This window comes from Castor canadensis, chromosome 17 (assembly GCF_047511655.1).
Source record: "Castor canadensis chromosome 17, mCasCan1.hap1v2, whole genome shotgun sequence".
Classification (NCBI taxonomy): domain Eukaryota; kingdom Metazoa; phylum Chordata; class Mammalia; order Rodentia; family Castoridae; genus Castor; species Castor canadensis.
In genome coordinates this window covers 17,762,767-17,788,754 of record NC_133402.1, presented here as the reverse complement: position 1 = coordinate 17,788,754, position 25,988 = coordinate 17,762,767, and the positions used below count along the sequence as shown (strand labels likewise).

General features: G+C 52.5%; 1 protein-coding gene across 8 annotated transcripts in view; it reads right to left on the bottom strand.

Moving 5' to 3' along the window:
* Gsg1l (GSG1 like) overlaps nucleotides 1-25,988 on the bottom strand; it is a 194,443-nt gene that overhangs the window by 59,085 nt on the left and 109,370 nt on the right. For 6 of the 8 annotated variants that reach the window (XM_074059150.1, XM_074059152.1, XM_074059145.1 and 3 more), the window contains one exon: nucleotides 12,341-12,493. The exons of the other annotated variants lie outside the window; for them this stretch is intronic. In XM_074059150.1, coding sequence (XP_073915251.1) covers nucleotides 12,341-12,493 — 153 coding nt within the window. The remainder of the gene's footprint in view (nucleotides 1-12,340; nucleotides 12,494-25,988) is intronic. 8 annotated transcript variants of the gene reach the window in all.

Sequence of the window (25,988 nt, the reverse complement as noted above, 5' to 3'; positions counted from 1 at the left end):
ACTGTGCTCCAGGTCTCCCAGACCTCTAAACCGTACTCATCCCACGCCTGACCTGCACCCTGGAGTGCCTTTGAGCTGGGCTCATCAAGACTGAGAGCCATCCACAGGCTCCTCTGGCCTCCTCCTCTCCCGGTCACCTTGGGAAGTGGCCCCTGTCCCAGCATCACCTGAGACATAACCCCCGGCTGCTCTGTCCACATGCCTGAGAGCCTACAGCCTTCCCAACCCCTAGGGATTCAGACTACTGCCATGTAGTGGTGGGGAGAGATGGCCGTACTAGATAAATATCAACAACAGGGCTTGGACACACACACATATACACACACATATACACACACACACACAAACACACACACACATACATACACACACAAACACACACACACATACATAAACACACACATACACACACACAAACACACACACATACATAAACACACACAAACACATAAACACACACATACACACACATAAACACACATACACACACAAACACATAAACACACACATATACACACACAAACACACACACATACATACACACACAAACACACACACACATACATAAACACACACATACACACACAAACACACACACATACATAAACACACACACAAACACATAAACACACACATACACACACATAAACACACATACACACACATAAACACATAAACACACAGAGACACACACAAAAACACACACACATACATAAACACACACATACACACACAAACACACACACATACATAAACACACACATACACACACACACACAAACACACACAAATACATAAACACACACACACATATACACACATATACACACATATACACACACAAACACACACACACATACATACACACACAAACACACACACACATACATAAACACACACATACACACACACACACAAACACACACACACATACATACACACACAAACACACACACACATACATAAACACACACATACACACACACACAAACACACACACATACATAAACACACACATACACACACAAACACACACACATACATAAACACACACATACACACACACAAACACACACAAATACATAAACACACACACAAACACATAAACACACACACACACATATACACACATATACACACACAAACACACACACACATACATACACACACAAACACACACACATACATAAACACACACATACACACATACACACATACACACACAAACACACACACATACATAAACACACACACAAACACATAAACACACACATACACACACATAAACACATATACACACACATAAACACATAAACACACAGAGACACACACAAAAACACACATACACACACACACAAACACTCAGAGACACACAACACACATAGACACAGACACACACAGATACTGCTGTCTCTATCTGCCTTCCTGTGTCTCTTTCCTCCTCTGGTTTTCTCTACACGTCTCTCTGACTCTCTGTATGCCTCTCTATCTGCACCTCTACGTCCTGTCACAAAGAGACATCTCCGTCCCTGTGTGTCTGATCTGACCTGTGTCCCTTCCCCAATATGCAAGCACCCTGGAGTGTCACTGTTAAACCAAATCACGCCTTACCATGCACATCCCAGGGCTGCCCTGACGTTCTCCATCGTGTCCCGGTCATCATCCTGAGACGCGGGCACAGTGGGCACAGGACTCCTCCACATCCTCCCTCTGAAAGCTCCACAACGCCCACATTCTACTGCAAATACCACCCCACTGAGCAGGGCGGGCAGTGCAGAACTTGATGGAAGGCTCGCAGCTGGTGGGGAGGCCGGGATCCGCCCCCTCCAGGCAGTTGACCTTCACCCCTCCCAGTGCACACCTCTCTTCTGCCTTTCCAGCCCCCCCCACCCCGGAGCTCTTAGTAGAGAGCATCCAGCCCCGATCCCAAGAAGGAGCCCTCTGCCAGGTACGAGGGATACAGGAACAAGCAAGACAGACCAAGTCCTGCCGCAGGGCTGCCGCTCCGGTGAGGAGGGGCAGGAAGACACACAGGCAGGTCAGTACACAAGCTCACTGCACGGCCGAGGAGGCAGGTTTAAGAGGGAAGGCACTGCATGGCCTTAGGCCTGGACCCCCTCTCACGGCTGTGTGACTTCGGGCATGTTACTTGACCTCTCTGGACTTATCCTCATCTCTACAGTGGGGGTGAGACTGCCAAGTACGGTGTCTGCCTGGTGTGTCGGCGACCAGGTGAGAACCCCTGGGAGGCAAAGGGCGGGTATGGCTCCCTCCCAGGTCAGTCATGGACAGTGTAGACTAGCCAGCCCCAATCCCCCAGGAGTTTCTCAGGAGCCCCTCAGAGCCTGGCTCCTTCCTATTGGTGGAGAGACTGGAGTTAGACGCCAGTTGGTACTGTGTATAAAGGGTGAGCTTAGCTTTGTCTCCTCCAGTAGGGTTTTGGTCTCAGTTTCCCTACTGGTTGGTTCCCTGCTCAACCCCCTGTCCTGGGACCACATCCTGTAATTGAACTGCCCTCTGCTGGTCAGAGTCCCGGCCACTCAGAAGGCATACCACCTGCTCCGCCCACTGACTTGGTTTCCCCTGAGGCCGTGCCCCTCAGGACCTGCCACTTCCTGGCCTCTTCCCCTTGGCCCAGTACTGGAGAGGGGGAGCCCCTTACGAATCCCCAGAGACCAGGCCCCTGAGCTTCCAACATCCTTTGCTACACCCACTGCTCTAAGCCCATTATAACTGCCAGAGACTGACGGCCCCCCCCAACGTGGGTTTTACTTCCAATTTTTATTAAACTTATTAAAATTCTTACTTCTTCCCATCCCCCGGAAGGCCAATTTCTGCCTGGCCCTGTGCCCGAGGCCAGGCTCATTTGTTTGAAAGGCCCTGTGGCCTGCACGTCCCCAAGTCCTTGCTTCCACGAGTGGGCAAAGGATGTGCAGGAATTTAAATCACGAGTGATCAACCTCCAGGGGCTGACAAGACACAGCCTGCCCTGCAGCCTGGCCTCCTGCAGATTCACTGACTGCCCCAGTGCTTCCCTTCTAGAATCCTCAGGCCCCTGGGGAGCCAGGCTTGCAGCACTCCAGCTCACTCATTCCACTGGCGTGTAAGCAGCAGCCCCTGGATGCCAGGGGTTCAGCGCGGCCGTTCCCCCAAGGCTAATAAAGCGAAGTGAAATCAATTCTTACAAATACTAAAATAGAAGTATGTACAGCCACGATCGAAAGCTGGCAGCCCACGGGCTAAATCCAACCTGCAGATGTTGGCGAGAACCGTAAAAACGGATGGAGTTTGGGGCCAACATTTTAAAATCTGGAGGATTTCCATTCAAATATGGGAGTTTTGGCTCCTCTTGTAAAACAAAAATCAGAACCCCTGGCAACGTTGGGTCCCAAATTCCCCTTGGCACCTACTATGGTCTGAATGTTTGCACCCCCCAAATCCACCTGTTGAAACCAAATTCTCAAAGCAACAGTATTGGGGTGTGGAGCCTTTGGGGTGTGAGGTGGAGGAGGTGGAGCCCATGTGAATGGGATTAGTGACCTTCTAAGAAGATGCTGCTTGCCCTTCCCCCCTGTTAGGACACAGCTAGAAAGTGCAGTCTATGGACCAGGAAGCTGACACCAAATCTGACAGCACCTTGACCTTGGAGACTCTTCCAGCCTCCAGAACTGTAAGCAATCAGCATTTACTGTGTCTCAGTCATGCAGTTGGTGTTGTCTTTTTATAGCAGCCTGCACAGACTCGGACAGTCCCCTCCTCCCGAGCTGGGCCTCTGCCCCCTCAGGGCCCCCAGCTACCGTGCATGGCTGCAATAACTCAGCTCACACCTTCACTTCCATGTGCGCTGCTGAAAGCATTTGAACTTCAGCCCATGCAAGGGGCCTGAAAGAACCAAGAGATCCTTTTAACCTGGGCTCCATGAAGACTTCAAAGAGGAGGTGAGCTTGGAGCTGGGGGTGAGTGTTCACCCAGCGAGGGAAGGAAGAAGGGGCCAGTGCTTGGAGGGGCTCCTGACACAGGACGGTCCCTGATCTCCATCCATTGCTGCTGGGCTGTGCCCTGGACAGGTAAGAACAAGGCTATAGATGAGGGCAGGTGATGGGGAGTTAAGGGACATTGAAGGGGGGTCCCAGACTTGCAGAAGTTGGAGTGCGGGCTTGGAGGAGTCACATTGGCAACACATCTGGCACACGGCAGAGGCTCAAGATATGTTGGTTTCTGTTGTTTCCTCCTGTGTCTCCCTCACTCTTCCTCCCCCCATCTCTGTCGCCTGCCCCTCCCTGACTCTGCCTCCTCATGGGTGTCCCTCGGTCTCCGTGGTCTTTTCGTCCTCCTCTGCCTCCTGTCTCCTGCTTGTCTTGGATTTCTGTCTGCACATCCGGCCCCAAACCTCCCATACCAGGAGACCAGCTGGCTCCCCAGTGCTGCCAGCCCAACGAGAGCCCCTACATCTCCCGTCATGGTCATGTACACCTGCTGCCTCTCCTCCTTGTCCTCCACTTTGTGGACCCTTGATCCTGCTGTTCTGCTTCTCCAAAACACATCCAAATCCCTCCGTGCCTGCCACCATCTCCCAGGGCCTGACACCCACAGTACCCTCGCCGCTGGGTTCCTAGCACTGCTCCCACCCTTCAGCTACCTCTCATCCTGACCTTCCCTTCTTAGAGGGTTCCCCATTGAGCCCGCACCCTGGGCGAGCCAGGGATCCAGCCCCTTTTCCCTTTCCCATCCAGCCCAGCGTATCTCAGGGACCCTGGCCCAGCCCCAGTGCAAACGCACGGAGCTGTCATGATTTGGGAAGGCTTTCTGGCATCCAGAGGGGCAAGGCCAGGTCGCAGCCAAACATCCTGCCATGCTCAGGCCAGTCCCACCACAGAGAAAGACTGGCCCAGTGTCAACAGTGCCAATGCTAAGACCCCAGCCTGGGGAGTCCAGGGTGCAAAAAGTAAAGACATTAACACGTAATCCTGCACGCAGCTCAAGGACCTGTTGCCAACGACAGCCCCCTATGTGCCGTACCAGAGCAGAGAAGTTCCCATCACCTGATGACATGGAAGCCATTGTCATGTCATAGAAGAACACGTCCTCATGTGTTTGTGGTGACACTGGTGTCAGTAAACCTAGAGCACTGCCAGTCGCATAGGTGGAGCACAAAGGATGGACGGTGCTCTCACTTGATGTGACTGGAAATGACACTGGTAGCTCACATGTTTGTGACATTATGCTTTCTGTCATTATCACAATTAGGAAAACAGTTTACTGAACAGTTTGCTGTGTGACACCAGCAGCTGTCTCATGCATCTCCTGTCACCAGAGCTCTATTTTGAATTGGCATATGTTAATTGCAGGGAGCGGATGGGGCGGAGGGGTGGTGGGCAGGGTGAAGCTCCCAGAGTCAGGGCAACACACAGCAAAGCACTGAGTGGTAGAGAGCACTGACTGCAAAGGCCACCTGTTGTAGTCGTGGCAAGGAGCTTAGATTTCATTACAAGTGGAATATTTGATAAATACCAACCAGAAATGACAGACTTCTAATAAATCTCTAAAATGGCCAATTTAGGCTCAGGGAAAACAAGCTTCTATTAGTTTCTAAGCCTTCGCGGGCCTGGAACTCGGTTACTGAGCAGAGAGCCATCTGTACATTTGATACACACCAACTTCAGCTCAGGCGGCGGATTGATCACCCACCAATGAGCGTGGCTGAGCAATATTTTGGGATGTTAATTTATGTCTTACCCCTGCTGGTCTCCTTTCTTTTCCCTTCATTCAACAGGTAAGAGGCCGCGGACTTCCTTGCCTGGAGGTTTTATAGGAAAGAGAGAAGCAAAGTCTCTTGGCAAAATTCTTCCTGTCCTGCTTTCCACCTTCCAAAGACTCAATTTATTTGAAGAAATTGTGCTGGGGCTTCTGAGGGAGGGAGGAGGGAAAGAGCTGGCCTGGCCGACTTCTAACCTTCAGGATGAAGAGACTGAATTCCCCTTGGTTTGGGCAGGAGAGGGAGGGAGGATCTGGGGTAGAGTTGGCAGGCATAGTGGTTTAAAACATTTTGAATTAAGAAATTAAACAGTTTCCTACAACCCAGCAATTCCATTCCTAGGTTTATACCCAAGAGAAGCGACACACATGTCTTCACAAGCACTTGTGCACAGCAGCAATATTCAAAATAGCCAAAAGGTAGAAATGGCCAAGTGCCTGTCAATTGATGAGTGGACAAAGGTGATTTGTCCATACAATGGAATATTATTCAGTCGTGAAAAGGAAGGAAGTACTAATATGTGTGATAAACCTTGAAAACATGAGGCAAAGGGAAAGAAGACATTTATAAAAGACCACATATTGCAAGATTCCGTCTACATGAAATGCCATGAAAATGCAAATTTATGGAGGTAGAAAGTGGATTGGTGGTTGTCTGGGGCTGGGATGGCTGGGTGGACCATAGGATCTGCTAGTGGGCATGGGGCTTATTTTGGGGGTAATGGAAATGTTTCAAAATTACATTTTAAAACGTGCACAGTAAAATCACTGAATTTTAGACTTTTAATGGGAAAAGATTATGGTATGCAAATTATACCTTAATAAAGCTGTTTTTAAAAGCATTTTTAATTAAAAAACAGGAGATTTTTCCATAAAAACCAACATTTTGGCTTTCCTTGAAGGCCATACATATTTCTCCATGGCAACAATGAGCTGTGGATGGGGCACACGTCCCCAAGTTCGCCTCGGTCCCCACCTGGCCGACTGTAGTGTACCTGGGCGGCTTCACCCATTTCTGTCACTCACGTGGCATGCAGGCGTGGGACAGGAGACCACGGATGCTGAGGTCACCAGCCCCATTCTCCCATCTCACAGCTGACCCTAACAGGCAAAGCACCCTGGGGACCAGAAGGGACCACGTGGCAGGGACAGCAGGTTCTCCGCACAGCCTATGTGGACTGGTGCAGGAGAAAAGAACGCGAGCTTTGAAGCCAGACGCTCCACTTACTAGCTCCGTGACTCAGTTTTCTCAGCTATAAAGTGGGCACTATGAGGTGCCCAGCACACAGTGGGTGCTCAATAACGAACGAGAGCTACTGACTGCACAATTTCTGGTCAGCAATTTCCAATCTCCAGAAATTCTGAAAACTTATCAGTCACAAAACTCAACTTGGCCTGGGCTCTTGCAGAGCCAGGTCCTTCCAACCTCCAGGGATGGAGGCTGCTCTCTGTTGACAGCCCCAGCGGGTGCAGTCCTGTTTTGCTGTGGGATTTGACTCAAGGGTGCTGCCCAGCCTTGCAGGGGTGTGTGGACAGGATGGTCCATGTATTATGCTACCTTTCCCAAATCCAAAAAGTTCTGAATTCCCAAAGAAATCCAGAAATCTCCCCAGCCTACTCTCAATGTCCTTCCGAGATCCACACTCTGGGCACTGGGGGCCCAGGTGGCCTGGGGAACCCTATTTTCTCCATCACTTCTTGACTGGAATCACAGGACGGAAGGGAGAGCCTTGGTAGCCAGAGCCACTGTAGACCAGTTATTCTTGGAAGTCCTGACAGCCAAAAAAACCTGGACCCACTTCTGGCTCACGTGGCTTTCGGGGCCTGAGACGCTTTAGCCATGGCCTGTCCTTCCATTTACGGTATTGAAAATTACCAAGTATTGGTCTTTTTTTTACTATGTACCCCAGGCCAGCCTTGAGTTCATGATCCTCCTGCCTTGGCCTCCCAAGTGCTGGGATTACAGGTATGTGCTATCATGCCTAGTGCATTTATTGGTTTTTAATCCTATAAAACAAATACAATTCAATCCAGATTCACTTTTATAGCTTCATTTTTAAAAACATGTTTAATTAAATTAATTATTTCACTTATTTTAGGGTACCGGGGGTGGAACCCAGGGCCTTTCACATGCTAGGCGAGTGCTGGCCCACTAAGCCACACCCCGCCCAGTATTTTTCCATTTTTAGTAGACACACAGTAAGTGCCCATATCGACAGGTACAGCACCACATTTCAACGATGAGGCCAGGGCAGGTGGCACACCAGTTACCTCAGACATTCATGCTTCTTTGTGGTGGGAGCACTCAGAAGCCTCTCCAGGAGCTGTTTTGAAATAGACAATTAATTGCCATCAACCACAGTTTTCTGCTCTACTGTAGAACACTACCCAACTCCACCCGGTCATTACTATCATCACACTCAACTTTTTTTTCGTACTTTAAAAGAAGTCTAGTCTGGATGCCAGTGGCTCACGCCTGTAATCCCAGCTATTCAGGAGGCAGAGATCATGAGGATCGCTGTTCGAAGCCAGCCCAGGCAAATAGTTTGCGAGACCCTACGTTGAAAAAAACCATCACAAAAATAGGGCTGGTGGAGTGGCTCAAGGTGTAGGCCCCGAGTTCAAGCCCCAGTACCACAAAAAAAAAAGCGTCTAGAACACCACGCATTCTAGACTCTGCCTGCTGGAGATGGCGCCTAGGACCAACAACAGCCCTGCCCACCCTCAGGGTCACCACCTGTACGACCACCTGCTGCCAGAGACACCAGGTTGGGAACAGCATATTGTCACCTGTCTCTGGCACATTCTTCTTCACTAAGGGTCTCAACTCAAGCCTCACTGCAAGAGGGTGGGTCCTGAGACTTCCACCTGCCCCTCAATTTATGCAAGGACAGCTAGGAACAGTAACAATGACATCTCAAGTCCCAGGTAGGCTTATCAGAGTGTAATGCATTGTAAACCAAGGAGCTTGTACAAGGACAAATGGACAGCCTGGCCAGGTGGCTGTAATCTCAACTACATGGGGAATGGAGATTGTGAGGATTCAAAGTTCAAAGCCAGCTCAGGCAAAAACTTCTCAAGACCTCATCTCAACCAATGGCTGAGCACAGTGTCATGCACCTGTCATCCCAGCTTTGTGGGGAAGCACAGATAGAATAGTCGAGGTCCAAGCCAACCCAGACATAAAGTGAGACCCTAGCTCAAAACCAGCCCTCACAAAAAGGGCTGGCAGAGTGGCTCAAGTGGTAGAGCGCCTGCCTAGCAAGTGCGAAGCCCTAAGTTCAAATCCCAGTGCTGCCACACACACACACACACACACACACACACACACACACACCCCAAAAAAAAGGTCTACCGCAAGGAGCAGGGTGGGGCTGCAGATGGAAAGTCACTGAGAGGAAAGCTGGGGGTGAGGTGGCTCTGTCTATGCAACAGGGTTCCCTGAGGGCAGCCTGAGTGACAACACCCTATGAGGGAGGGGTGAAGGATTTGATCAGATACCAAGATGGGGGTTCCATTAAATTGATCCACAGGCTTCTTGCTAAAACTGGACTAAGAGGGTCGAGGACAGAGCCCAAGGTCAAGGCTAGGCAGGAGGACTCAAAGCAGCCTGGCTCAGACTGGGTCAGAGGAGAACCTTTGTCCCGTATCATTCAATGCTGGCTGCTGTGATCAACCACAGTCATTTGGTTCACTTTCATAACTACTAATTAATCCTAATAACCAGTTTGAGTAGGGGCTCCTCCAACTCTGCCTTCTCCTCTCCCCTCATGACCTTGGATTGAGTTGGTCCAGCAGATGGAAGAGCTGGATCTGCCCCCACATGGGTCCAGTGCTGGCCTCTGTCCAACCTGTCCACTCCTTCCTGGACCAGAGAACACTCCCCCCAAGCATGGGATCCAACCAGACCCCATGCCACCTCCTCCCAGTCCCAAGCCCCATTCTCAAGGGTGCCCTAAGTCCAGTCTCCCATGTTCCCCTGGCCTGGCAGGAAGCTTGTCTCCATGTGGCATGTCTCCTCAAATTCACCAGCTTCCCCTGGAACACCTAATCCTTCCTCTCCACCCCTTGCTACTCCAGTCTTATTACATCACCCGACTGCTGGTGCCTCTCAGTGACTGATATTTCTTCGGACTTAAAAAAAACACGTCTCGACTAGTCACATCTGCCAGTGTGAACCTGTGAAAAGAGTGCGGGGCTTTGAAGCCAGCTGGAGGCGAGCTTAATGCCCGCTCCACAATTGACCAGCTGTGTGACCTTGGGCCAGTCAATTAACCTCCCTGAGCCCAGGGTTGTTTATCTGCCAGGAATTAGGGAGACAGTCTTATTTACTTTAGCAGCTGGAGTTCCCGCTGGGAGGAACCTTGAGTTTCCATTGATAAGTCCTGAAGGAAGCTGCATGGCGCCCCAGCTCCTACCCTGAAGGGCTGCAGCAGAACTGGGGACAGCTGCCTTGGGCTGACCACCACCTTTTGTTTTTGTTCCACACTGGAGTAAGCAGGTGGAGTGGAAGGCTGGATGCCCGGCTAAAAGTGGAAGGGATACTTCCACGCTTGGGTGGAGGGAAAGAAAAGGAAGAGAGAAAGTCTCTGACAAAAGGCACCCGGAGGCTGCACAGCACAGCCCACCCAACACTCCCGGCTCTGGCCTGCCTTCCCCATCGTGGTGGGACCACCTCAGGCAGAGGCCAGCCAGGGGCCACCAGAGCCATCAGGGGCTCTTTGGCCACCTGGACCCGTGGATCTCTTCTCAGAATTACGTTTTCGGCTGCATAAAATGAAGACAGGAGTAGTCATGGGGAGGTGATCAAACGGTTAGCCAACGCCAGCATCGCTGCAGGAACCCAAGTGCTGTGTCGCCCTATTAAACAGCGAGGTCAGGTGGCGGTGCTGGTAAGTGTGGCGTTTCTGAAGGCGTGCATTTCAGACGCCCTGGGACTGCTATCGGGTGTTGTGAAAGGCGTGGGTCACTGTCGGGCACTGTGTCACCGCCCCCGCCCCGTTGTGGTAGTGTGCCAAAATGTCAAATGACATTTACAAGTTAGAGAAATAGGCTGGGGGTGTGGCTCAGGTGGCAGAGTTCCCTGAGTTCCAACTCCGTGTTGCCAAATAATTAATACCTCCATGTTGGCTCCACTCTATCTGTGCCCCCCGCAACCCAGAAGACCATCCCCAATCAGAGCTGGCCATGTCACCCCTTGCTCTGAATTCCTCACTGGTCCCAGTTGCCTGCATAGCAAAATCGGAAGATCTTTGCAAAATAGCGAGACCCTCACCCCCCGCTGTCCAGCCTCATCCCTCAACGCTCCTCCCCTCCCCTACCTGAAGTTCCCAGAAGGCACTGCGCCAGGGTGACCCTCCTCCCCACGCAAACTGCCCAACTCCCCCTCTCCGCCCCACCCCCTGGGGAGAGGTGGCTGCCCTCCCACACCCGGGGCACAGAGGTCCCCAGGTCACATGCCATCATTCAGTGACCTTTCCTCTCTAGCCACACACCTAAACTTGAGGACAGCAAGTGAGACCTGAGTCCTGCTCCACCTCCCCCAAACCCAGCCGGGCTGGAGGAAGTTGGGTGAATGGTGATTGAGTGAATGAATAAAACATGGAAACAAAGACGAAGAGGACTTCAGCGGGAAGAACAGGGGTGGGGGAGGGGCGAGGGCGACACTGCGGTTTCTTCTTTAGGCTGGATTGTCACAGCCCGGGAAGGGCAGGACACGCGGGTTTCGATCTGCAGCGTGTGCCATAGCATCTTGAATTCAGCTCTCTGGCACACAATTAGGGGCGATCACGTCCCCTACTAGAGGCTCAGTTCTGGCTCGTTCCCTAGAGAGCTCTTTCAACGCGTGAAGGAGGAGATTATTCGATTTATAGAAATTCAATTTGCACATAGCTTTTTAGGAACAAATGTCTCCCAGAACCAAGGCACCACCCTGTCTGTGGGTTCTCCCCAAGCCAGAGCTCAGCGACATCTTTTACTCCCTCCTGGCCTGCACCTGCTTAACTTGTCACCCCAATTGCTTGACAGCACTCAGGCCACCTGGCCACCAAATCCAGTGGCCTTTCCTTGGGGTCCTGCATGGTACTGTGACCATCTCCTTCTCCCTGAGACCCTCACAGTCCTGGCTCCGTGGTCTCCACCCACCCTGCGCCACCTCCAGCTTCCAGACATGTTTGCTTGGGAAATGTCACTAGGCACCTCCACATCGGGGCCTCAAAGGCGAATGAGCTCAAGCCGAGGGGTGAGTGTCCTCACCCCAAATGGCCCCCCCAGACCGATCCATCAGCGACATCACAGTTTTCCACCACTGTCTCCCCAGGCTAAGCTGCACAACGGCTGGGGCTGCCTATCTGAGCTCATTGCTGTCCACCCTAGGGCCGCCACAGTGCTGGCACGTGACCGAGCATCCATAAATCCGTGTCATAGCACAAAAGGAGTGGCTAGTTAACAAACGGTGGCTCCAAGGAGAGAAGCAATGGCCTGATGTTGTCCAGATGTTCTTCCAGGGACAAGTGGGGGCCCCAGTGCCCACGCCCCCGGCTCTGAGCTGTGCTCCTGTGGCACAAGTGGCTGCTACCATCCTTACCTGACAGCACTGTGAAGACGGCCGCAAAGGCGTTGAGCTTGAGCCCGTCGATGATGCTGCTGGAGTGGAGGAGCTCGAGACACATGAGGCTGAAGCCTACAGCCAGCAGCACGATGTACAGCACCTCGGAGACCACCGACAGCCACAGCACCCCTGCGGAGCAGAGCGGAGAGGCCCGGTGGGCGGTGAGGGTCCTCCTGTGGCTGCCGCTGGGCCCACTCCCCCCACCACACCCACTGGGGCTGAGCCTGGCAGTGCCCAGCAGAACCGTGGAAGATGCCCTCCGTGGGTCACCTGATCACCAGCAACACGGATTTGAACTCAGAGCCCTGCACTTTCTAGGCAGGCACTCTACCTCTTGAGCCACCCCAGCCCTTTTTGTTTTACTTATTTTAGGTAGAGGGTCTCACGTCTATGCCTGACTGGCCTGGATTGAAATCCTCCTATTTATGCTTCCTACATAGCTGGAATGACAGGTATACACCACCATGCCTGGCTTATTTGTTGAGATGAGGTCTCGTGAACTTTTTGCCTTGGCTGGCTTAAACTGCAATCCTAATCTCCACCTCCCGAGTAGCTAGGATTGCAGCCAGCACCTGGCTCTGACTTCTTCTATGAGTCAGATTTCTCTGCTCAGCCAGCTGGAGTGGGCTCTGCTAAGTATAAACATCCTTGCCCTCCAGGGACAAATTCACTTTAACCTGCCCTTTGTCTACATGGCTACCCCATGGCTTCAGCCTTGGGAGGTGCTGTCATGTGTGCCCTCCTGGGCATAGCTGATTGGCCCAGCCTGATCATCTGACCTGGGACTGACCAATCAAAGTGGACTGTGAGTGTTGAATCACTGAAGTAGCTCAGCAGGGAGCAGCTCAGTGTCCCAGCATTTTGACCAAATGAGCACCTGGATCCAGCCATTCCTGAAGGCCGACTACACCCCTGCCTTTCAGTGCTCTGGGTGTCCAAACTTTGAGATACCATGGCTCCCCTTGTCCCACGGTAGTCTGAATTGATTGCTGGCCTTTCCCACCGTGTTTGGGGGTACCTGCTGTTTTTTCTGTCCTACACCATCGCGCCTCTTACTTAGAGACCCCTCCTTTGTAACGGCCGACATGGTTCTGCTGTAGCTGACCCACCCTGGCTCCCTGTTTTGGGTACTTGGCTCATATCTAGCTGATCCAAGCTCCGTGCCCCTCTAACTTGAGCCATTGGCTTAGGAATGAAGCTCTCTGGGCCTCAGTTTCTTCATCTATAAAATGGGGTAATAGCAATACCTGTCTCATTCTTGGCGCTGTGGGGATTCAGTTACACAGTGATGGGAAGAGCTTATGATTAGCACAGAGTGAGCGCTTAATCCCAGGTAGCTCATGGCTGTTACAGGCAGGAACGTGGTGGACACTTGTCCAGTGGTGACTGCAAATAAAGCCCAGAGGTGAAGGCTGGAGAAGTGAAGAGGAAGAGTGAATCTGCAGGCACACACAGATAGGTGATAAAAAGTGGAATCAGAAACACATCCAAGCCACACAGCCACGTGGTGCAAGCCCACACTTTAGAGAAGGAGGTGGCCCTGTGACTCAAGTCAGTGCAGTGAAAGCCAGCCACGGCACCTTTGCAGAAGCTAGCAGAAGAGTGAAGCCCTTTCTTTGCACCGTGTTTGAGCTGAAAGGATGAAGTATGGTGCTGACTACATTGCCAGGTGACCAGAGCCTTCCCGAGAGTGAAGCCAAGTCCGAGGAAGAACGGACAAGTGATGGAGGAAGGGTTAGACCCCAGTGACATTGCTTGAGCTCCTAGATCCAGCCATGCCTGAAGCTGCCAATCCATGAACCAATTAATTCCCCCTCTGCATAAACCAGTTTGAGGATGAATTTCTATAACTTACAACCTGCAGTCCTCCTCTTCTGCTTTCTCTCCTCTGAAGCCACCAAACATGTCATTCCCACCTCTGCCTTTTACAAGTTGTCCCTTCTATCCAAAATGTCCCACGGACACCTAATAAATACTACTTACCAAAAGAAGCAAACAAACAAAATACTAAGTCCCCATCTGCTCCCTGAAGAACCTAGATGAAGAAGAACCTAGATTCTGAAACACCCACTTTCATTCCTAGTACAACAGGCTTGCTTGCTGTCAGTCTCTCTCTCGCTCTCTCTCTCCTACAAAAAATATTGCATCTCAGGGGCAATCCCTTGGATGCTGTAGAATAACGCAGTCTTGGCAGCCTGACTGTCGTTAAAAGGCCCCCTGGCACCGCACGCCCACAGCCTCCAAGGCCCTCCGGTGGCTCCAGGCCCACAAGGCGGCTGGGAGTCAGGCACAGCTAAGCCAGGCAGGAGGTGGTCACCCCCCGGGGGCAGCAGGAGCAGCTGATGCTCCCCTCCTCCTGGGGCACTGGCCGCCCCCTGCACTCTGACTCAAGCCCAGAGTGGCTTGTCCTTGTCCACATAGCACTGGCCAGGCCTCCCCTCCCAGCTGGCCAGGCTCCGCTCTTGCCCAGGGGATGAGAGGTGGCTGGGGCTGGGGTCAGGATGCCGTGGAGAATTGGCCACCGGATGGGGCACCTAGCTGGGGTTCCGTCTCTTATTCCTGCTACACAGGTAGATTCAGTTCTTCGTTCCTGAGCACCTGTCAGAAGGTTTCAGGCCCCCCAAGCTGGGGAACCCCTGACAGTAACAATAGCCATTGTCTCTGTGAGAATAATGGCGACAGTTGTGATAAAGGCTGGCGGTCAGGAGGTGCTCGGTCCACACCAAGTTCATCTGCTCTCCTGGACTCTCTCTTTTTAGTCTCTGCCTTCGCCAGGCTGTCTGGGGCACCTGGTGCCTCTTTTGTTCAGAGTGACCAGGAACCTACATTTCCCTCTCTGGGCTGTCATCAACCAGGGCTGACCAGTGGGCCCGTCCTATGACTGCCTGGGACAGCTCTGAGCTGTGATATGCACTGCAAAGTCCCTGCAGGGTCAGACTGGCCTGGCATTGTCCCTGTCCCCTTGCTCAGCTGCCGCCACTTTCTGCAGATGTCACCAGTGTCCTGGGGAGGGATTGTAGCAAATCCTTATTTCAGGGCCATTCTGGAGAATGTGATCCAAGACACCAGCAGTCACATGAATTCCCTGAGACCTCCTACCGGCCCTGCAAGGTAGCCATGGGTCACCCATTTCACAGATGGGAACACCAAAGTTCCAAGGGACAACCCTGCTGGGCAGGGGCAGTTGGGATTCAACCCCAGGAACCATCCTTCACAGGGCAAGTGGGAGCTGGCAGAGGGAAGAGCCACTTTGTCCTCGTTATGGACACTTGTGATACCTCAGTCAAGGCTCCCATTCTGGGTGTTTCTGTAACCTTGATTCCTGACAGCCCCAGTGGGCATGGTGGCCCTTCAACTCTGAGTGACCCAAAGCCCAGCCAGCTACCAAGTGGCAGGAAGGCCAAAGGTGCACAAGGTCATCTGTGCACTCCCAGAGGTCAGGCTGGGGAAGCTGGGCATGGGGAAAGGACCCCAGGTGAGGGACATCTGCCATTTTCCCTGCTAAAGGTACTGGTGCTCTGGCCTGGGTATCACAACAGGGCTGAGGATAAGTGGGTGGACTGGAGCCCCCGAGGGCCACAGTCAGGGGACTGCAGATCTGGAGCCAAGCAGCAGAGGAGAGGAAGGACACGCTTCTCATGTGGACATCTGCAGACAGATGATGACGTTCTCACTGAGGGGGAGTGACAGAGTCAGGAAGACAGCAAGACCACATCTGGATGCACAGTCTACATTCACGTGTGACATCCAGCAGTGCCGCCCAGGAGGCAACTAGAACTCAGGTTGTTGACAAGACAGGGCACTCGCTAAATATTGGCTGTGATTGTCACGTGGTGGTGGCTGGCGTGTGGGAGGCAGTGATGACTCTGGGAAGCAGGTAGGCACTGGGCCATAGAGGGGTGGGGGGACCGAGGGGACAGTAAGAGGAGAGGAGGCAGGCTGGGAAGGTAGAGAGGACCTCTCAGGTGACCCTGCATGACCACAACACCTGCGTCTCTCTGTTGGGGATGCTGGCCACCAGTGCCCACTCCACCCCAGAAAGGGATCAGTGCTGCCCTGAGGTGGCAAATAAGTCCCCTAGGTGCGGTGTGGTCTGCACACCTGAGTGTCCCACAAAGTGTGTAAAGCCTGAGGAGTCAACACTGAGTCTCTGAACTAAACACAGAGGAGGAAGGAACCATTTTTAAGATGCCTCTTACCTCCATCAAGAGCCTCTGTGCCTTGCTATGTGTCCCTAACACCTTTCTAGCACTTGTCAATTAAAAAAAAAAAAGAAAACAAAAACAAAAACAGAGAGCCATCCTTGGATTAGCATCTGCTATGGTTTCTAGCCGGGCAGGAAGGGTGCCAACCCCTTTCCTTTCCTCCGCTCCGCCCTGCTGCCTCTGCCTGCTCTGTGCCCAGGGGCCAGAGCTGTCCTGTCCCATTGGGGTTGACCTACAGGAAGAGCGAGAAGCAGGGTGCCCTTCCCTGATGCCTCCCTGGTCAGAGCTTTGTCCTGGCCACAGCCATCCCTGTGGTCCCCACACACAGCTCTGGCCCTCATTGAAGCCAGGTGTTTCACCCTCTCCTTCTCCTGTCTGGTCAGTACAAGCTTCCCACTCTGGAGGGGATCAGCCCCCACCATAAGGCTTTCCTTCCTTCCTTCCTCCCTCCCTTCCTCCCTCCCTCCCTCCCTTTCTCCTTCCTCCCTCTCTCCCTCCCTCTCTCCTTCCTTCCTTCCCTTTCTCTTTTTCTTTCTTCCCTTCCTTTCTCTCTCTCTGTCTCTCTCTCTCTCTCTCCCTCCCTCCCTCCTTCCTTGTACTGGGGTTTGAACTCAGACTCTCGCATTGGCTAGTCAGGCACCTACCACTTGAACCACACCCTCAGTCCTTTATACACTTTGGTTCTTTTTCAGGTGGGGTCTTGAGTTTTTGCCTGGGGCTGGCCTCAAATCATAATCCTCCTACCTAAGACCTCCCCAATAGCTGGGATTAAAGACATGAGCCACCATGACCAGTTTGTTGGTTGAGACGGGGGTCTCACTCACTTTTGCCCAGGCTGGCCTGGATCTGTGATCCTCCCAAACCTCCACCTTCCAAGTAGCTGGGATTGCTGGCATGAGCGACCTTGCTCAGCTGGGAGGCATTCTTACACCAGAGTGACTTTGTTCACACCATTCTGACTGGTTCTCTGCGGGGACTCTCCTTAATTCATCATTTTTATGGCAACAACTTGGTCTCCCCTTGGCGTAGGACCCAAGCAGGTGGCCTCAATGCCATCCCACTCAAGGACACGGAGAACTTGTAGTGCAAATCCTCAGGCCCCACCTGGCACCTGCCGACACAGAAATTCTAGTGCTTGTCCCCGTCTGTGTTTTCATGGGCCGTGCAGGTGACACTGCTAGGTGCTCACACCTGAGACCCACTGATCTAGTTTCCTTTTAAATGTATGTGTGAAAACAACGAGGCAATTTCAGGAAACCCCGAGCCATCGCGAGGACGGCAGGTGCGGCATCTGGCAGACAGAAAGCAGTGCGGGGATAACCAGGCAACTGGGACACAGGACCTGTGACGGTGCTCCTGTTGACAAAAGCATTGAGCGGTACACACACGTGTGTAAAGGGGGCCCAGGGGCAAGGCTGGCAGCCTCCAGTGGAGCCTTGCCTTAGGGAGGCTGGGGACAGGCGGCATAATCACACAAATGATTGTCCCTGGGCTCCAAAACTTGCCACTAATGGCTCGATTTGCAGTGGGGAACAGGTGACCTTGAGGGGCAGAAGAAATGACATGATTTCTCACCAGGTGCGGGCCCAGGGGGTGACAGCTAATTTCGTTAACTGCACTTTCTGCCTTTTTAAAAAACAGCTTCTCGAGGCCAGCTCTGACCCGCTGCTGATGGAACCGATGAGTTTTCCAGAAAGATTTCCTTCCTGTCCCTTCTGCCTGCTCAGCACTGCAGGGCCGGCACCCTGGCCGAGTGGGAAGATGAAAGCAGTGGGAAGAGTCTGGGCCGTGTGGCCTTGAGTGAGGGCCTCGCCCCTCTGTCCCTCGGAGCACCACAGAGGTGTCATGAGCACTGACACAGTACCTGTTTGTGCAAGTCACACAAGCTTGAGAGTGTTTAAGAAAGGACAATTGGAACATCGCAGCGTGCACAGTGTAGGTCCATCATGCAGCAAGCCACTCATTAGAGACGACTGAGTCACTGCTGTCGCAACGCAGTTGTTTCACAGGGAACTTCTTTTTTCATAAGTAGAAAGAACACACTCTAAATAAGAAGCCAGGCATGGTGGTACATTCCTGTAATCCTAGATACTCAGGAGGCAGAGCTAGGGAATCCTGGTCTGAGATTAGCCCTGGGCCAAAAGCATAAGACCCTATGTGACAAATGACTAAAGCAAAAAAGGCTGAGGGTGTGGCTCAAGTGATAGAGCATCCACCTAATCAGCGTAAGGTCCTGATTTCGAGCCCCAGAACCATCAAAAAATTAACAAATGAAAATAAATAAATAACAATGGAAAGTACGCGATAATAAACCAGCAGCATAGTCTGACGTCATTACATGTGCTCTTCTTTTCTTATGGGTGTGTTGACATCAGTATGACCACAAGCAGGCAGGCGGTATTTTGCGATGTTGGGACAACATGACGTCATTAGGTGATAGAAATTTCTCCATTTTAATCTTATGGGGCCAGCATTGTATTTGGTGCCTCATTAACCAAATTGTCATTGACAGGGGCCAAGAGGGGTCTGTGCTGACCGTTAGTGTGTGTGCTCATGGCAGGACAGCCCCAACTTGACCCTACAGCTGTCACCATGTGGGAACGCAGTGCCCTGTCACAGTATGACAATTGTGTGGTAAGAGGTAGCAAGGCACAGATCTGGGGGTCATGAACCTGGGCCAGCATGTCTGGGTTGACCTCTGGCTCTGGGGCAAGGGAAGCCCCCACAGAACCTCAGTTTTCTCACCTGTGAGTTGGGTACCAGAGTCCACAGGCCTGCTGTGAGGACTGGGTGGCTTGCTGGCGAGTCAGATGAAGTTCATACTGGGCCAGCCATGGTGCTGTCACTATCAGGACCCTCAGTGTGAATGTAGCAGAGGACCAGGAGGCCTGGGATGAGAGCCCAGTGGTCATTACACAAGTAAAGCCTTTGTGGAGATTGGAGGGGAATTCAAAGGCTCAATGTTGTTTCAGGAGAAAACATTTTTTTTTCTCAAAAGATCCATCAGTTTAATACACCAGATCAGTAGTCATGGTGCAGTGGCCACTGGTTGGGAGATCAGTCACATGTCTTGATGCTGAGGAGGCTAAACCACATAAATGACCCATGCCAGCCTCTGGGGTCTATGACAGCAAGCAACTCAGTGACAGTCACTGTTTGGGAAATGTCAACACAGAGAACTCTGAGGCAGGGAGGCTGGGCCTGGAAAAAAAGGCCAGAGGTCTCAGAAAGTCAAAGGGAGGGGCTTTGGAGTCACCCCGGGCCCCAAACCCTTGCAGATAAGAGGCCTCGGGTCCCTAAGATGCTGGGACCCGAGCCCATGTCTCAGAGCAGGTTGGAGACAGAGCTGGGATGGGAGACACCTTGCTCCTCGAAGGCTGTTTTCTGTTGCATATCTAGGGAACAGATTGGCTGTCAGAGGCAAAGGGACCAAGGTATGGCAGGGGGTGGGGGGGTCCTGGGAGCAGGGGTGCAGTGAGACCCACAGATCTGGCTTTGCCATACACTGGCAACCCTCAGTTCAAACCCTGATGCTACACACCCTCATGAGGTCCTTCAATCCTTATGAGCCTCAGTTTCTCTCCTAGGAAAGCGAGTAGATTCTCAAACAAGCCTGGTGTCAGGCTGACTCCAACCCATAGCCCATTTAAAAAAAAAATCTGAATTCATTTTCAACACCTAAAAATAGGGGATTTCCCATTCCAAAAAAGCCAGATACATCGATTTCACTCGCAAAATGGGTGGATGCAGTCATCTGGACCTGTGTCCCCATCATGGTAACAGCTGTGGGGCTGAACTGGGACCACCTCCCAGTCAGAGCCCAGAGTAATGGTTAGCGCAGATTCCACCTGACCTCTGCAGCCCTCCAGGACTCCTGCCTGGCCCTCAGGGACATTTGTTTACACCCCTCATGTGACAGTGTGTAAAGTCATGTCAGCACCCGTGCTACAGCGATACTTTGTTTACTTGAGACAGGATCTCACTTTGTAACCCAGGCCAGTCTGGAACTTGCCGTCCTCCTGCTTCTGCTTCCAGTGCCGGGATTACAGATGTGTGCTGTCACACTTGGTTGGCAATGCATTATTTTACCACCCTGACTGGTCCTCCCTATCCACACAGAGGGGTAAAGCACCCAATAAACTCCCTCAGCCAACTTTCCCTGGGACAGAAGTACTAGCAAATACCAGGCCATTCCACACAGGAAGGGGTGATGTTCAGAGCTAGACTTGAAGGGAAGACCTCAGCTCAGGTGCCTGGTGTGGCCACTTGGAGCCAAGAGTGAGAATCTGAAGCTATTCCTCAGTCGTCTCACCCGCCCTGTCCCATGTCCTTTCCACAAAGGCCCACAGAGGGTCAGTGAGTGGCCCAGGGTTGTAGTACTCTGAATTCTCCTTTAATAAGTCAGGGAACCTTGGAGGCTTTGACTTGAGGCTCCATGGGGACCCTCAGCCAGTGCTCTGCGGGACGCACAGAAATGCTGGGTAACAGCACCAGGAATGGAGCCCAGTTTCACGCTCTGGGAATCGGGGCCTCACTAAATGTTCTCTGCAGACCCGTCTTCTTCAGGGTCTCAAATTCAGTGAGGTCCACACAGCCGCATCCCCAGCACTGTGGCGAATGCAGGACTCCAGGTCCTATAGACTCAAGGCATGAAGTTAGTGCAGCCGTGTGACTCAGGGCAGGGCACCAGCCTGCAGGTGTGCATTTAAGGGGGATGTGTAGAGCACAAAGTTCAGGTGTCTTCTTAGCACTGCGTTGTGCCCTCGACAAGTAGACTGTAGCCTCATGCCAACTGCTGACAGGACACTGCTGTCCTCCCCTGCCTGCAGCAGGGCCCCCCAAAGATGTCCATGTACTAATCCCTAGACCTGTGAACATGCCACCTCGCGGGGCAGAAGGGAGGGTGAAAATGTGACTAAGATCTTGAGATGGGGACATTATCCCAGATTACAGAAGTAGCCCAATGTCCGCACAGGGGCCTGATCAGAGGGAGGCAGGAGGCTCAGAGTCGGGGATGGAGACATGACGTCAGAAGCAGGGCTGGGAGTGAGCTCAGGCCGTGAGCTGAGGAATATTTTCCCCTCTAGAATGGGGACACCGTAAGAGCACAGGTTCTCTTGGAGTGCCCAGAAAGGAGAGCACAGGGCGGGCCACTCAGTGACAGAGCCCTCGCCTAGCATGCCCTCAGCCCTGGGGTCCATCCCAGCACCATAAAAAATTTAAAAATAATAAAAGGAGCTTCCAGAAAGGAACACAGAGCTCTAGTGGCATTTTCATTTTCCTGATTCATCTCAGAATCACGACCTCCAGAAGCGTAGGATAAAGCTGTCTGCTGAAGCCATCAGGTCTGTGGCCGTCACATCAGCAGCAGGAAACTAATCCTCCTCCTTTCTTCATTCAAGATCACCTCCTCCAAGAATTGACTCCTGACCAGCCCAGCCTAGTCCACTGTGAACCCCAGGCAGACCCCAACCTAAGGGAGGCATCTTTATCACTTCTACATGGTACCTGTTGTGATGGGAAGAGCCTGGACTTGGGGTCAAGCAGGTCTGCATTTGACCTTGACCCTGACCTGACATCCCTGAGCCTGACTCCCTATGGCTCTGAATGGACTCAACACAGCCCGTCTTCTCTGGGCAACCCCACCAGTGGGTCCTCAGTTACGGGTATGCGCAGAGCCCAGCAGTGAACAGATATAATTGGAACAGATCCTGATGACATCTTACTGCCCCCGAGCTCCCCAAGGTCCTGGTCCCTGTCAATTCAGAAACATCTCTGGCAGACAAGTCCTTTAAAATCAGACAGCCACTGAGCATTTGAGATGTGTCATGGTGACCTTGGCCTTCAGCAGCAGATGACGGCAATTTTTCTTTCAATTCAGGATCCAAAAACTGACTTTGAAAATGAGCCTTGGTCTCCACAGGCAGGGGCTGGAGGTCAGCAGGGCCATCGGAGACCAAGAACTTGGGAGTCCAGGTTGAGTTCTGGCCCAAGGCTCCGCCAGCCGCCTTCCAGGCAAGCTCAGGTGAGCCTCCCATCTCCCGGCCTCCCCCCGCTCCACAATGGCGGCAGACGCATGGGGACAGGTTGGGCAGAACTCAAAAACTGGCCTGAGGACAGGCGTGGGGCTTCTTCGGGTTTGTTGTCTGTTGGTTTTGATCTCCCTTCCTTCTCCTCCCTCTCTCTCCTCCCTGTCTTACAGCCACCCTACTGGCTCTCTCTCTTCTTCTTCCCTGCACCCAGTTCTGTCTGGGGTTTGAAAATTTTGAGTAAAATGCATGTCAATATTTAAAATTGGAGAAGTCACAGGAAAATCAAGAATCTTTTGAGAAGCTGACAGGCCGGGACCACATTCCCATCCGAAGACAGTGGCGGGATCTGAGTGAAGGCTTTGCCATTCTGCCAGTCCCCAACCCTCTTCATCAATCCCAGCCAGGAAAGCTGAGGGCTCCGGATGGCCACAGAGCCACTCCCACCCCGTGCGGTGGGTCCTACACTGAGGCTGGAGCCCAGTGAAGAAAGGCAAGGAGAAACCAGGCTGCGTGCATCAAGGGAGGACAGGACCCAGGTTCCCCCTCCAGCTGCCCCCTGCCAAACCTCAGAAACGCGGCTGAAGATGTGATATGGAGCTGGTCACTGCGGGTGGGGGGTGGGGAGAGAAATAACAACACTTCTCTGCTGGGAGGTGGTTCAGTGCAAACCTAGCTCTGTTACAGAGCTGCTGTGTGGCTTTAGGCAAGTGACGTCACTTCTCTGATCCTGGTTGTGAGGCGTGTGAAGAGGCGTGTGCAAGCTAGCTGTCCCCTTTCCCAAACAAGAACATCAAAGCTTGCAAAGACCAGAGGGAGAAGCTTGGGTGTCAAGCCTGACCCAGCCAGGCTGAGTGGCTGGCAGGGGAGATGGGTTCAGCATCTCGTACCAGGCTGGCTCTGGCCTCTGCCCTTGCTGACCCAGGGCCTGTGGTGGCCAGACATGACCCCTTTCCCCCACTCTGAGCACCAAGGCAGGCGTCCCTCTCCTCCAATTGTGCCATATACACTGCCAAACCCAGACCCTGTGGAGGCACCGTGAGGGGTCAGAACTTTGATCCAGCCCTCTGGGAGCGCCACACTGAACCTTAGGGGTGACAGACACACCCAATGGCACCCATGTCACATGTCACCCAGAAGCACTAAGCACTGTGCCGCCCCCTGGACCAACAGAGCCTCCCAGCATCCCCGCCGCCACCCTGTGACCGGGGTGCTCTTACCATGTCCATGTCCAGATGTGAGGACAGGAGGCACAGAGAAGGATGTGATTTTTCCAAGGTCACACAGCACTGGTAAGGGGAGGCAGGAATGGTGCCAGGCCAGTCCGAGTCACCCCCCCAGCCTCCTGCCGAGGTGGGTCTCTGCACCTTTCTGGGCTGTGGAGCCCTTTGGCATCTGGTGAAAACTTTTACCCTTTTTTCCCCCAGTACTGGGGTTTGAACACTAGGGAGGCAGGCACTCTACCACTTGGGCCACTCCACAGCACTTTTTGCATTTGTTATTTTGAAGACAGGGGCTCGCTTATGCCCCAGGCTGGCCTGGATCACAGTCCTTCTATTTATGCTGTCGTAGTTGGGGTGATGGGCACCCACTGCCATGCCCAGCTGTTGATTGAGATGGGGTCTCATGAACCTTTTGCCCCAGGCTGGCCTTGAACCACGATCCTCCCAATCTCTGCCTTCCAAGTAGCTGGAATTATAGGCATGAGCCACTGCACCCAGCTCTCCAAATGTTTTTAGCTGCACAGAGCATTGAAAACAGACATAGACTTGCGTAGAGGGCCAATTAAGCTGAAGTGCAGTTATCAAATCATGTTTGAAGTGAGATGTGTCGTGTTGATCTGTGTGCCTCCTTATTAACGCATGGAATAACAAGATCTTGCGAGAGCCTAATAATGCCATCGTGTCACAGAAGTGATATTTCAAGATAACTGCAGAACTGCTAAGTGAGTGGCAAAGTCCCAGGTGCATTGAGGCCTGCTGAAATTTGTCCCCGAAGCCATCCTGGAGGGACCTGCAACCTGCCAGGCAGGAGCTGGTGAGAGGTGGGTTGGAAAGTTTGCACCCACGTTCTAGGGTCGCCCGAACTCTGTGCAGAGCGCCAAGTAGTCTGCAGGTTAAGACTCCGCTAAAGCCACAGCCAGCAAACCGCATAAGAGCTAGAATGCCCCAGCCAGCCCTGAGGAGCCTGGTGCTGCAGATATGGGGGAAGCCCAAGCCCAGGCCACACTAAGAGAAAGAGGTGCTTTCAAAAACACAAACGTGACCCGCGCTCTGCACTGCTTTGGCCTGTGGATGACGCCCAGTATACTTGGAACAAACTCCACCCTGGCTTTTGAGCTCTCACCATATGGCCAGGCCACGGCCTCCTTTTGACATCCCCTCACCTAGCACACTCCACTTTCCCTCTATTGAAGTCACCACAGGACCTTTGCACTGGCTTGGCTCTGTCCGCTCTCTCCAGAAGGCTCTTCCCCAAGCTCCAAGTCCTTCTCCATCTAAAGTGGCCACTGCCCTCTCACTCACAGTCCCTTTCCGTCCTTTGCCCCATCATTATTTGAAATGTGATGTGTCTCCTGGAACAGTGTCTGGCCGTGGCATGGGAGGAGCTCTGTAAATATAGTTGTTCCTCTGTACCTTGGAGGATTGTTTCGAGGACCCCCATGGCTACTAAAAACTCACGATACTCAAGTCCCTTGTACAAAGTGGCACGGTGTTTGCCTAGCACCTACGAACCTCTGGTGCCCGTTAAACCATCACCAGACGGAAATGACTGTTACACCATCTCCTTTAGGAAGCAATGACAAGAAAGGAGTCTTAAGCTTTCAGTACAGACGCAATATTTCTTTCCAGTATTTTGGTTGCATCTGAGGACACAGAGCCGGCCGACTGGGTTGTGCTCACTGAGGTGAGTGGAGAAAAGGAAAGGCCAAACTCCATCTGGGGCAGTGCCAAGGCCAAGGGACACCACTGCCTGGAGGAGGTAGAGACCCTACCGTGAACGCACCTGAAGGTCAAGGACAATGAGGACCAGAGATGGACTTGGAATAAACCTGCTTTGGTGGTTGCATCCTCTGGTGCTGTTTGGGGAGGGTGGCCGATGCCAGGGCACCTGACTTGAGGCTTTAGCAGACCTGGTGGCTCGACTGGCACTGCAGATCCCAGGTCCCGATTCACCCACTCTCCCGTTAATTTGCTTTCAGTGGTAGAAGGGCGGGAGTGGATTTAAATGCCACCTCCTCTCCTGCCAGCTGGTTGGGCAAGCTATGTAACCTTGCAATGCTTTGGTGACCTCATCGTACAATGGCTTGATAACAGCATCCAGTACCTCAGTGACAACAGGGAGGTATCAATGAGGTCGTGGGGACCAGGTCCAGTACTCAGGGCGTGC